Here is a 13,822-nt window from a genome sequence, read left to right on the forward strand (position 1 = left end):
TTGCAAAATTGTTGAGAAAATTCCAAGATGATGGCTATGAATTACAGAAAGGGTAAAAGAGAACAGCACACCTGAAGATAACTTTGTACACTTATGGAAATAGGAGGTGATGTCCAGAAATAATAGCCTGAGGGGAAGTTGACTAGGAAGAGGTCAGCTCCCGTTTGAAAGTCTTTTCCCATGAATTCAAATCTCTGAGAACAACATAACCAGTGCCTAGGGAACACATTGGGAAGGGATGTTTCCCCTCCCCAAAAGGTTTGGCAAAGAGTCATTCTGTGCGAGCTTACAAAGACGGATCTACAAAAATCCAGGGGTGCCTCTGTCCTGGCGGTGTTTGAGTTTCTGATTTCCATCTTCCTGTTTGGATTTCCCTCCCCTTGCTTCTTCCTTTAACCCAGTGGTTCTGGGCCCTGGCTTCCTAATAGGATCACCTGGACAATTTCCACAAGCCCTGAGATTCTATGTCTAGGGTAGGGCCCAGGTAGTTTTTTTTGTTTGTTTGTTTGTTTGTTTTTTAATTCACTTGTTCTTCTCTGGGCAATTGAGTATAATCAGAGCATCTATCACCAACCTTTTCTGGACCCCTAATATGTGCAGGAGATGTGATGAAAGCTTGGAAGGAAGCGAAGTCCTCCAGAGCAGAGTAGACAGGGTGTCCAGAACTCTGGACTGGCAGCAGCAGCATCGCTGGAAACTTATGAGAAATGCAAATTTTCGGGCCTCCCTGACGCTGAGTCAGAAACTGTGGGCCTAGTAATTAGGAAGAATCAAACTCATAGAGGCAGAAAGCAGGTACACAGGAGCTGGGAGGGTGAGCACTGAGGGCAGGGTGGGGAGTTTTCATTTAATACGTGTGGAGTCTCAGCTTGCACCATGAAAAATGTTTCTGGATGGATGGTGGTGATGATTGCACAGTGCAAATGTGCTGGTGCCACTGAAGTACACCATACGTAACAATGCTTGAAGTGATAAATTCCATGTTACCCATGTTTTACTTCAATTTTAAAGGCTGCTGGGCTATTCTGACTGATGCACACTAAAATTTGGAGATGATTACCCCAGATTCCAAGGGCTGGCCATCCATTCATTCATCTTAGCATTAACTTGTCACCATTCATCACACTTTAAGCAGCAAGTACTCTCTGTGTACCTCATATTGTGCTAGGCCCTGCGTGGATGTCATCTGTAACCCTTGGGGTGCAGAGTCCAACATGCATACAGACATTAAGCAGACGATTTCACAACTCATTATTTAAATATAATTGATATTATGCCCTAAGGATGGCACAAAGGAGAGGATGTTATGGCCATGTGGAACACCATTTGGGGAATTCATAAGATAACAGGTCTTCTTGGCAGAAGCTAAGACCTGAAAGATCCAAAGTTATGCAGGTGAAATGGTGCAGACATGGCATCTGGCACACGTCCCAAGGAGGAAGGAGCCCGGTGCACGTGAGACAGCATGGAGGATAAGTGTGACTGGAGCAAAGTACACAAGGGGAAGGGAGGAGTCTGAATGGGAACCCTGAGACCAGGTCAGGGACTCTGAGCTTAATCGCATGTGTGATAGAAGGCTGGTGAAGATTTTGTAAACAAGAAGAAACCAGAGGAGAAGTACCCCTGGGCTCATGTGCACGAGGCAGGGAGCTTACAAACCTGTGATGGGATCCTGGCAGCTTCAGGTACTATCAGCAGGGTATGAGGAAGGGATTAAAACTGTAAGCCATACCCAGTCCTGAGTCCTGTAGGTGTAATTTGAGAAGACACAACTTGCACATATATGATAATGTCCTCAGTTTATTAATAGTATGTCTAGTTATCGTTCCCAGTCATTTTTTAAAAGTCCATTGGGCCAGGGATGTGGCTTAGATATAGAGTACTTGTCTAGTTTGTTCAAGGCCCTGGTTTCAGTCTCTGTCACTAAATAATAATTCCAGCGGCTTCATCCAACTTTATTTCTACCTTTCCAAAGGAGGTTGATCCACACAGTCACACAGGGACCCAGGATGATGGAGCTGCACCACCTCTATGCCTCCTTGGTCACTGTAGCAGGGCAAGAGAGTGCTTGGGGTTAGTTCTGCTCTTAGATGCTTTAACCCAAGAGTGAAACATGTCCCAAAGGGAAATGACTCTCTCACAGTCCACTGGCCAGGTGTAATCATAGGGCCTATGTACCTGCAAGACAGTTGGAAATGTGGGAGAGGACATTATATTTAGTGGGCAGTAAAAGTTCCTACTGTACAATAGAATAGGCTAAAAAGGGAAGATTTTCCCCTAGGCACTGCTGATGCTGAGTTACAACATTCCACTCATGATCATCTCCGATTCGGGAGGGGCTGAGCCAAAGTCTCCCATGAGAAGATGACCTGTCCTGACAAGGCTCCGGCTTAAGCACACAATAGCCAGTTGCCTCACTGAGGAGCTGTGGCAAAGATGTTCGTTTTGATGGTCACATTCCCTAGGCAGACCAGAGCTTCCTCTATACCTCTCTCAACCTCCAGATCATACTGTGGGGACACTGGGTAGGTGTCTTCCAAATCATTCAGTTCAGTTACCTCACCACAGTGGAGATATCTGAAATCAAAAGGGTAAGTAACTTACCCAAGAGTCACAAAGCTTAATGACCAGGCCCTGTCTCCTCCCTCCCAGCCCAGGGCTACTCTCAGCCCGAGGATGTGAGAAATAGGGTACAGAACTTCTAAGCTTTAAAGAGAAAACTATGAGTGGAACCAAAATTCAAAAATTCTATCCAAATACACAACAAACTAAACAAAAGATATCAAGAATTAACCATCAGCAGAAAACATAAAATAAAACATTGGAAATAAGTCTAAATATATCCATGATCATAATAAATGTGAATGGATAAAATTCTTTTATGGAAAATCCAATACTTTCGGAATTTTTTACACCCAGCTGTATGTTACCCACATTTTAATCCAGAAACAATATAACCCAGAAAGGCTAAAAATAAAGGAATGATAAAAGATAAGCCAATCATGTACTAATAAAAGAAGAGTTAATGTGGTGATATTGCTATCAATAAAATTAGAATCTAAAATTAAAAGCAATCTCTTAATTAAGACCACCCAACTGGGAGCCTCGTTGTTCTCCTAACTGAAATAATTACCGTGCTAAAAAGTCAAAACACATTATCTAAATATCACCAATATAACGATAAAATAAGATGGAAATATCTGTGTGTGTTGTGTGTGTGTGAGGCCAAGATGCTTCTGGACTCTAAATCCATCCTCTTCCCTTACTTAACACTGAGCCATGGTCCTGTGTTGGGCCTCAGCTCTCTGCCCTCATAGCTGACCACCTTAGAAGTGGGGGCCTATGTGCGGCAGAAGGACACCCACCCTGACAGGCTGGAGAATTCCTCCCAAAATGAAATCAGTATATGATGACACAGTATTTTGCCCCAGCCTTGGGGGAAAGGATATTTCCCACAAAGGAAGAGTAACAATTCCATCCTGTCCGGACAAGGTGACACTGCGGTATTGATATCTCCTCCTGACCCTCCGGTCACCGCTGCAAAGCCCTCAAGGGAAACCCCAGAGCTGGCAACTATCTTTCTAGGGAGCACCCGGCTCCCTGGACACTTGCTCAAGTGAGAATTCTTTCCCAGCCCCTGTCATGCTGGGCGTTTCCAAAGCAAACATCCCCAAGGCCCGCACGAGGACCATCTGTTTTCCATTTGGAGTAGTGAGTCCTACACACCAGTTTATTAGGAATGCCACTGAAAGAAAGAAAAGAAACAGCCTCCTAAAACACCCAACTGCTCCTGCCCTTGCCCTGCAGTTTTATAACAGAGCTCAGGGCAGCCGAGGGCTGGCGGTGTGCCTGCTAACAAGAGGCCCTGCCATCTCTGCTCCCATCCATCAAAGCCCATGCCAACGCCTGGATGGGGCGCTAGACTCGGTGTTCACAGCATGGGCTGCTAGCTGTTGCTGGATCTTTATTTCTAAAAGCACCAAGGAACCCCCGAGCTGGTCTCTCGGAGCAGAGCTTGTCAGGAGGAGGGCACTGGAGTGGGCGAGGGAGGGAGGAGCCGGGGTGGAAGATCATTTCCGCAGTGGAGCTTGGGGTCAGATGAGCTGCAGCCCTGGCTGGGAACTTAACTGCACAGCTCTGTGTCTTTTGTTGCTTCCAATTGTTTCTCCTGTCGCCCGCCATGGGGACCCCTGAATGCATTGCAGACATTTTTGGCAGCCTGGCCTCAGTGCCGGGCTCAAGTTCATTAATCTGCCTGCCATCAAGCCCCTGTGAAAAGAGGAAATTGTTTCACACTTGCAGAGAGACAAGGCACAGGGCTGGAGCAGGAAGAAGGCCCTGGCGTATGCAGGGCAGCCAGGGCTGAGGCGCTGTGGCGACATTGCCCGTGGAGCTCCGGGAGTGGCCTCCTTGGGGAGCAGGCAAGACCTTCCTGGGAAGGACCTGGGAAGTTATGCTGCCCGGCCTCTAATTAGCCCAGTCACGGGGGCTGGCTGGAGTTGCCCCAGCTGAGGCTGTGGGCCTGAAACAATCAGGGCCTGTTTTCTGACAGAGGTGACAAATGGAGGAAGTGAAAAGGGGTATGTGAGCAAAAAGGAAAGCAAGGACAAGAGGAAATGCCAAGTGCAAATTGCTGTAATGAATTTTAAAGGCAGGCCCTTGAAGGCAGGAGAAAATGGGGTTTGTCCCAGAGCCGATATGGGGACCTTCCTTGGGGTGCGTAGGCAGACAGATGGAAGCCTCACCAGCCGGGAGGTCTGCAGTGCCAAAAATGCACCTGACTGCTCCTCTAAACTCTCTGGGTCCTAAGCATCAAGTGTAATCATGGGAACAGATTCTGCCTAGGACCTGGATCAGCCCTGAAGAGCCTCTCTGGGGAAGGGGAGCTAGGAGAAGCCCAGCAGCTCTGAATAACACATAGGGAGGAACTTGGAGCTCTGGAGAACAGCAGAAACAGAAGACAGGAAGGTAATGGAAGACAGGGGCCCATATCTGGCCTTGGGGATTCACAGGGCTGGATCTACCTGGGACCCCTGAGGATCACATAAGAGTCGGGGCATCATGGTGACCAGATATCTCCCCGTTGAACCCTGAAATGTCCTCTACATGTCCTAATTCCCAGGTTTTTGTTATAATTGACCAACAGTAAAATTCACCATTTTAAGGACTAGGTTCTGTAAGTTTAGACAACTACATATTATTATGTAGTGAGCACATCAATCAGCATACAGAACATTTCCACAATTCCAGAAAGTTCCCTCTTGCCCCACAGAAAACCATATCTTCCCTCATCCCCATCCCCTGGCCAGCACTCATGTGGTGACTGTCCCTCTGACGTTGCCTTTTCCAGGATGACCTATAATGGAATCACGTAGTATCTGGCCTTTTGAGTCCCACTGCTTTTTGGTTTTTGTTTGATACTGGGGATCGAACTCGGGACCTTGAGCTTGCAAGGCAGGCAGCGGAACCACTGAGCTAAATCCCCGGCCCTGAGTCCCACTGCTTCCACTCATCATGATGCACTTAAGTTTCAGCCAGTTTGATGTGTGTCCCATAGCTGTTCCTGAATCTTGCTCCACTGTATGGATATACCAAGGTCTGTCGGCCTGTCCCCTAGCTGAGAAACATTTGGGTTGCTTTTCTCTCTCATCTCCTGATTTGTCTTTTGTGGATGTTAAGAAAAAGTAAGTCAAGCCAGGCCAATAGTTTGGACTTTTCCTTCTCAAGAAATCTGAGGCTTTTCTGAGTTGATTTCTTCATTTAATATTGGTCCCCCAAGGTTAGGGTAAACAAGTAATTGTATAACTTATAAAAAGGTTGTGTTGCTGTATAACTTATAAAAAGGCAGCTCAGTGGTTCCGCCATCTGCCTCACAAGCGCAAGGTCCCAATTTCGATCCCCGGTACCAAAAATAAAATAAAATAAAAAATTTTTAAAAAGTTGTAATAAGTGATTGAGATAAAATTCACAGTCCATACAATTCATTACTTAAAGTGTACAATTCCATGGCTCACAGCATGAATACAGAGTTATTCAAGTGTCACCTTAATGAATCTTACAGTGTTTTCATTACTGCAATCAAAAAGCCCACATCCCTTATCTGTCACCCACACTCCTCTAGTCCTCCCGGCCTTTAACAACTACTACCTAATTTCTGTTGCAATAGACATGCCTGTCCTGGACATTTCACATAAATACAATTTTATAATGTGGCCTTTTTTGTGTGTCTGATTTCCTTCCCTTAGCAAAATGTTTTCAAATTTTATCAATGTTAGCACTTTGTTCATTTGTGTTGCTAAGTAATACTCCATCATCTGGACATACCACATTTTTTATTCGTTCATCAGTTGGTAGACATTCAGATTGTCTATCAAAGCTCATTTATGTTGTAGCATGTGTCCGAGTTTCCCTTCTATGGCTTCATAATAGCCCTGATATATTGAATTTTGTTTTTTCTTTCACCTATCGATGGACACTTGGGTTGCCTTCCAGGTATTGTGAGCACAGGTGTATACACATCTCTTCATGTCCCTGTTTTCAATTAGTTGGTGTATATATTTTTTATCTTTTAAAAAAATAAGTAAACCTTTTATTAACATTTACCACACTTTTAAATCTGAACAGTATACTAATGTGGGTCTTCCGAGTTACTACCACGTTCCTGTTTGAATTGCATAGCTTCTCCCCTTTGTACCTGCTCCTTATCATGTGCTTCACCACTCCTTGTTCAGGGGACACTGACTCTAGATTACTACCAGGTCTTTCCCATGGTACAAATTTCTCCATAAGCACTGGCTGATTGGATTCTCACCACAATCCCTTGAAACAGAAATAATTATTAGTGCTGTTTTAGAGCCAAAGAAACTGAGACAGAGTACTTACGTAATCTGCCCAAGGCCATTCTGCTAGTAAGGGCTAAGGCTAAAAATCAGAATTCTTATACCAAGCCTGCATACTAACCCTCAACATCATAACGAATGACATTCTTGATGGGTCATTTTGCAGGCCAAGGAGAGGCCTGGTGGGGGTGGGGACCTGATGTGTTCTGACATCCACGTTCCAGGAGTGATCCGACCCATTCCTCAACAAGAGCAGACCTGCCTTTCTTCTGCGAGTGTCCCTTCTCAAGGTTAGGCTCCTCCTAGGCTCAGAAAAACAGTGTGCTGCCTAAAGAGGCTGGAGGGCTTCTTTGTCTTCACAAATTCTGCCTTCCCTTGGCCACTGTCCTGCCTTTCCTCCTGCAGACTGTCCAGGTCCAGGGACATTTCAAAACCCAACTCAAATCCACTTACACAAACAAAAGGACCTCGGGCTCTCATTTAACTGGGAGACTGGGGTGCATCTGGCTTCCATCATCACCGGATCTGTGGGCTCAAATGACGTCATGAGACCCTTTCTCCATCTCCCAGTTCTGCTATTCTTTGGATGATGGCCTAGTTTTTTCCTGCAGTAGATAGGCTTTCTTCATGAAGGGGGAAAGCTAGCTATAACATCTCCAAAATCATTAAAGCTCTAAAGCTTAGCTTTCCCACTAGGAGGAGGGCTGGTTTCCTTCTTCCAGCATCCATATATCAATCTTAGGGCAGGACTCCAATTGGCTCTGCTTGGCCCATATGCAAATTCCTTAATCAATCACATGTCCAGGAAGAGAAAGTCACAGGCTTGATACAGATTTGGTCACATGGAAGGCAGTTTCCTCTACCAGAGAGCTGAGAAGATAGCATCTGCGCAGAAACAGTAAATATAGCTGCACTTTTTCTGCCTTAATCAGAGGCTCCCCCAAGCAGTGACAAACCCCGCACATCTGTTATGTTTTCTGCCACCACTGCCACTCAGCTCTACCCCTCTGCCCCACATTGTTAAGATGGAACGAGCCCTGAGCATGCTGCTTTAGAAAGAATGCAAACCAGGAGCCTATGGAAATGCCCAACTCGTGCAACCCTGTTTCCCTTTTTTGGAGGAGACACTGCACTATCTAAACATTGTCATCATCTGCTGCTGCTTCCAAGTCACTCCCCAGGTTTGGCTCAGCTCGCAGCAGGCCTTGTTTCTTCCCACTATAAGGTAGAAAGACATGAGGTGCCCAGATGTACCGCTGTTTACACTGCACAGAGCATGAGGCCGTGTGGGTGACTCTCTGCTCATCCCTGGCTCCTTGCTTGCAGACGTCCAGGGCTGCTACAAGCCAAATGGTCATGAACGAACACTGCCCCTTCCCCTTGACTCACTGCAGCCCTGACTCCATGAGATATCTGGTTTCCTCATCATAAAGAGGCCCAAGGATTCTTCCCAATTTGATTGACTGTTAAATGAAAGCCAGGCTCTTGCGTTTGCTGTGGGAGTTTTTGTTTGGTTCATTTTTTTTTGTAGGATGTCATGATTAATTCATCTCTGGTCTGCCTCCATGGACAAGCCATAGTACTTGGCACCTTCTTCTTCTCCTTCTCCTCCTCCTTCTCCTTCTTCTTCTTCTCCTCTTCTCCTTCTTCTTTTTCACCTTTGTCTCCCATTTTCCTTCCTGTACCCCAGCTCCATCTTGCTAGAAAGATTCTCTTTCTTCTGAGGTCACCAAATACCTCTTGCAGATAGGTAAATCTGGGCCCATTGCAGACCACTCAGAGGCCAGGGCTTTGGGAAATAATAACAATGTTTGTTACAACAGTTGGATGTTCCTGCATTATCTGTACAGGGTGAATTGAGAGCTAAGTCCCAAAATATGAACCAAATAAACAGAACCACAGGACCTCCATTTTCAAATGAGTCACTCACAAGCTAAGAAACTTCAGCAGAATGAGCGGCTGGCCTTATTGTTATTATAACTAATGAACTAATGGGGAGCACCTCATGGTGCTCAATGCACTTTCATTTCTACCAATTCACTTTATTTTCTATGGCCTCAGATAAAGATACTAGGATAGAAATTGTGCTCATCCCATTTTGCAAGTGGAGAAATCAATGGCAGGTCCATTTTGTGGGGTTCGCCTCTATTGGGAGCCTTCTGGAGTAAAACATGACAAGTGCCTTCTGAGACCTCCAGAGTCAACTAATGGAAGAGCAGATAGATTTGGTATCAGAGAAAAGAACTGAAACTGAGCTGACTCGCCTTTCTCCCCATGTACATATTCCCACCATGCCCCACAAGATCCACTAGACCTAGGTGACATGCTCTAAACACCATAACCAGGAAGCCAGCGGAGCAGATACCACAGTAGAGCCTCATTTTATAGCTGAATTAACTGAGACAGGAAGGAGCAATACAAATTATATCAAATATCTGCTCGACACAGAAAGTAAAACAAATGCTCACCCAGATACAGCACATTATTCTGCTTTCTCTGGAGTATAGGATTAGTTTCCCCCTCATCCTTGACAAGATTGTAACTCCTATGAAGAAGGAACTACACATTCCCTCAAGCTGTCCCACTGTTGCTACAGAAAGCTACAAATATAAATATACAGATGTATGCTAGGAGTGTGGCTTTGAGCTGAGAAATTCACAAAATCTATGTTTTGTGTGCTAAAGTTTGGATTCCTAGCTTCTTTCGAGACGGCAGAGAAATGGGCTGGGGATTTAGCTCAGTGGCAATGCGCCTGCTTGGCAAGTGCAAGGTCCTCAGTTCGATCCCTGGTACCAAAATATAAATAAATAAAAGACAACAGAAAAATTACTGTGGTTCTCTCACCGGACCTGCATGGTCATGGATATTCTGAATAGACACCTAGGGACAAGGAGTAGGCAGAGAAAAAGCAAAAGTCCAAGGACTCCAGAGCCACACAGACAATATGAGCCACATCTAGATAACAACACACACACAAAAGCAGAATAAGTATAATTACTGTCATCGATCCATTTATTGAATAAACTGTCTAGCACAATTCTCAGCTGACCCTGTGGTCTCACCAGGATTAAATGAGAACACTTTCATGTTTAAGGGACCCAGCATAATGCCCATGGTACAGTAGGCACCCAGCCAGCTCAGGGTCTCCTGGTTCCCCTGGTTTCCCCGTGCCATCTTGAACAAGCACCTAGAAACAAGAATGAAAATAGTGTGTGTGTGTGTGTGTGTGTGTGTGTGCGTGTGTCAGTGTGTGTATGTGTGTGTGTGCATATACCAAAGATGGTCTTCAGGGCAAAACGGAGAGATAAATACGTGTGTCCGTGTGTGTATGTGTGTGTGTGCATATACCAAAGATGGTCTTCAGGGCAAAACGGAGAGATAAATGTGGTCATGAAGGAGACGTCAGACTGGGCAGGGCCTTCCTGACAGCCAAACTCCAGAAATTCAGACACAGGTTGCTGTTGCATTTTCAATAATTCCCATGACAGGATCGCCCAGCTGCCCAAGTTTAGAATTTAAATAATCTCATAGTCAAGGGCATCCTGGAATGTAACAGGAAGTATACGGGCTTTCTCAAAGTGCCCTGGATCTCTCCCATCCTGTTTTCTCATTGGTAAACCAAAAACAAGGGTTTTCTAAAAACTGCCCACCTCTACGTGGCCAGCAAGGTTTTCTGTATGCAGAGCCAGCCTCTCTTTCCCCGTCATTTCAGCTCACTTCCTTTGATGAAGGAAGGAGATCGTTGAAGTTACAGGATCAAAGCCCATGGAAGAGACCCAACTCATTAGAACCAGCTGGCTCTGGCCTCTCCAAGGCCACATTTCATTCCAGGAACCAGCTGAAGTTTGGAAGAACCCCCCACCCCCAACCTCCAGAGAGCTCTATCTGAGGCAGTTGACTCTGGAATTTTCGGGATGCATACCAGGACTTCATTCCAGAAACCTCTCAGGAGAGGCCACCCCAAGAAATAGAACCTACGGAAACAGTCACACAAGCCCCAGGCCGCCATCTTCACGGAGACTTCAGGAAGGGACTTCTGTGTCCTATGTGTCCTGAGCCCTGCAGCCTCACATAACCTCAGTATGTGCCCAAGATACAGCTCAGCAGACTTGCTGGAGAGGCTAAAATATCTTTACAGGGCTTATGGTACTGTTTGTTTGTTTGCTTGCTTGCTTGTTTGTTTTGAGCAGGGTCTCACTATATAGCCCAGGCTGACCTCAAACTCACTGTGCTCCTCCTGCCTCAGCCTCCAGAGTGCTGGGATTATAGGCTTATACCACCATGCCCAGCTTACAGTGCATCTGGAAGAGAAACAGGATTCCAGCTCATGTCTATGTGAACCCAAAGACTCCTAGGTTAAGAGAATTCAGAGAAAAGCCAGATGGGGACCAGCTTCTGACAGAGAAGGAGAATAACTAGAGAACAGCATAAAGACAGGCAGAGGGAGGGCCCTAGAAGAGGGAGCTGGGCAAGCCTGCTGGGGAGAGGGTGCCCATAAGTGGGCCCTCTGGGGTCAGGTGCTACTTTCGAGGACTCTTCTGCCACCGCCAAAATGCCACGGCCCATCGGCCGAGCCTAGCCCAGGGTATTCCAAAGGCTGGGGCCTGTACCACAGGCCCAATTCCTATAAGAGGAATGCCCACTGTGCATAGTGGCCAAGAGAGCCTTGCACAAGCACATTTAGCCACATCATTTGCAAAGCATGTGCGCACCGCACCGTGAATGCCCATGAAAGGTGACGTGATGGATGTGTGGGTGGTGACGCCACGTCGGGCAACTCCTTCTTCCAATCTCCACACTTACTTATTCCTTGAATCCCTGCTGTATATCTGCTATGTGCCAGGCCACTCAAGTGAGAGAGGCAGTATCCCTGCTCTCAGGAGCTGAAGGTCTAGCAGAAGAGATGGGAACATACAGATCACAGAAAAGCACAGGTACAGGGCACAGGGAGCCCAGGTCTCTCCTGCTCGTTGTGTTCTCCTTACTCTGCACTACTTGGCAGATCCGGGCCCTCATCTTGCCAGTTGCATCTGATCCCAGCACAGCCTGACCCTGGCTGCTCACCCTTCACCCCCAGGTGTAGTCAAAAGGTCCTTTGTCTCCGGGGATTGTGGGAAATTCCTTCCTCCCTCTCAGTTTGGGGAACCGCCACTCCTAATAGGTTCAGTATTTGATTGTCAACAGATGGAAGGTCAATTCTCAAGAAACGAGGGCTTTGGGTCTCATCTGTTTCTTTAAGTCACCTCCAGCTCTCTACAGGATCCCAGGCCAAGATGGAAGGTTGAATCCAAAATCAGTGTGACCCCAGGTAGTAGCAAAAGGGGTTCAAGACACGAAATAAGCCTTCGGCACAATCACCATGCTTCTCCAAAGCTCAGATGCTCTGTCCCTGAGCAGTTTTCTGCACAGTCCTCAGCCTGCGATGACTGGATAGTTTTGTGGCTACCTAAAAACAACACCACAGTAGCAAAAACACATCTCACCTAGCATCTCAGGGATTGCCATCTCTTGCAATCCACTTGTCAGAAACCCCTCCCATTTACTGGCACACAGTCTAAGTCACTTTGCCTCCCGCTCCCCCACATGCAGGCACTTACAGAAAGGAAGCCGAGAGCATCCAGAGAAAGAGAGAACCGGGGCACTGTGGGCAGAGTGGAAGCAAGATTCTTTGGGGGCAGGCTTTTTAGAAAGCCCCCAGGTAGGAAGACTGAGCCCACCTCCTTCCTGTCGTACGGCAGCTGACTGGACTCACCAGGGCCATGCTAGGGAGATGTGGGACCTCTCTTGTTAAGTGGTACAGGTGCTTGGGTCAGAGTTACAATTCTGCCAGAAAAAGCAAAAAAAAAAAAAAAAGAAGGGCTAGGGACCTAGTTTAGCATGAAGGCCCTGGGTTGAATCCCTAGTAGTGAAGAGAGAGAGGGAGACAGGCAGGCAGAGGCAGACAGAGGCAGACAGAGACAAACAGAGACAGAGGGACGGACGGAAGGAATGGGAGGAACACAGCCACTTTCAGACCCTGACAGCACCTAACTGAGCCAGAGAAAGGGAAGCCTTCTCTCTGTGTAGCTGAGAACAAGAGCTCACTTTGGATGGAGAGGAACAGGCATTGAACACCACGACAGCTTAGCGCCTTAACAGCCATCCACCCTGTTCCCCAAGAAGGGCCTGGACTTCATGCAGACTTCCCTGCCTCGGCCTCTCCTCCCTCTGCTTCTGAGCCTCTCTCTAGCACCTCCTCTGGCCCAAGGACAATGTGGTAAAGAGTATAATGTCCACCACAGGGCAGCATTCACTCAATTACCAGAAAAATATAAAAAGCAAGCACGTAGCTATAAATAACATACTGGGCCTTGTGGAGATCATAGGCAAATCCACTTGGGAGTTGTTACTGTACCGAATATTTTATGAGCACTGAATAACTGACTTGCTTCATGAAGCAGAAGCATTAATAATGGCAAGCATTTATTGAGTATTTACTATATACCCAGACTGGAAACCTAAATTGTTCAGGAAGACATTCAGATAGGTGGCTTTGCAAGATGAGTTTGAAATAAGGTGGAAATTGTCCTCCTGCCATGGGAGGTCAAGAGCGGAGGCCTGGAGTGGGACTGCGGGTCTGGACTTCTGTGAAAACCTCTGCATGTGAGGGCCTGCAGGCTGCAGATCCGGGTCCCACCTAGAAGGCCCTGCACTTCCCACTGAGGAGACCAGCTTCAGCAGCCGCTTCCGTGCCCAGGTCCCTTTATGGAGCTGTGGAGCCTGAGGCTGAGCCCCACAGAAAGGTTTTGACAGTTTCGTTTTATTTTGTTCTAAACAAGAGACAATATGAAATAGGCACCTGGGAGTGGTTCAAATTAACAACCCAAACCAAAGGAACAGCTGCATCCCAGGGAGGGGGCAGGGAGTTTCCTGCTTTGGGCCATATTTTCTTTCAGCAACATTACATTAACACTTGTGAAATACAGCCGAAGTCGGGCAGTATT

At 46.7% G+C, this 13,822-nt stretch overlaps 1 protein-coding gene across 13 annotated transcripts in view; it reads right to left on the reverse strand.

The window, feature by feature from the left end:
- Tcf7l2 (transcription factor 7 like 2) overlaps positions 1–13,822 on the reverse strand; it is a 263,597-nt gene that overhangs the window by 2,408 nt on the left and 247,367 nt on the right. The window contains exon 13 of one of the 13 annotated variants that reach the window (XM_019209023.2): positions 2,152–2,178. The exons of the other annotated variants lie outside the window; for them this stretch is intronic. Within the exon in view, the coding sequence (XP_019064568.1) occupies positions 2,171–2,178 (8 nt within the window). The 3' untranslated portion in view covers positions 2,152–2,170. Of the gene's footprint in view, positions 1–2,151; positions 2,179–13,822 lie in introns of those variants that run through there. 13 annotated transcript variants of the gene reach the window in all.

This window comes from Fukomys damarensis, unplaced genomic scaffold (genome assembly GCF_012274545.1).
Source record: "Fukomys damarensis isolate Sample0158 unplaced genomic scaffold, DMR_v1.0_HiC HiC_scaffold_8, whole genome shotgun sequence".
Taxonomy (NCBI): domain Eukaryota; kingdom Metazoa; phylum Chordata; class Mammalia; order Rodentia; family Bathyergidae; genus Fukomys; species Fukomys damarensis.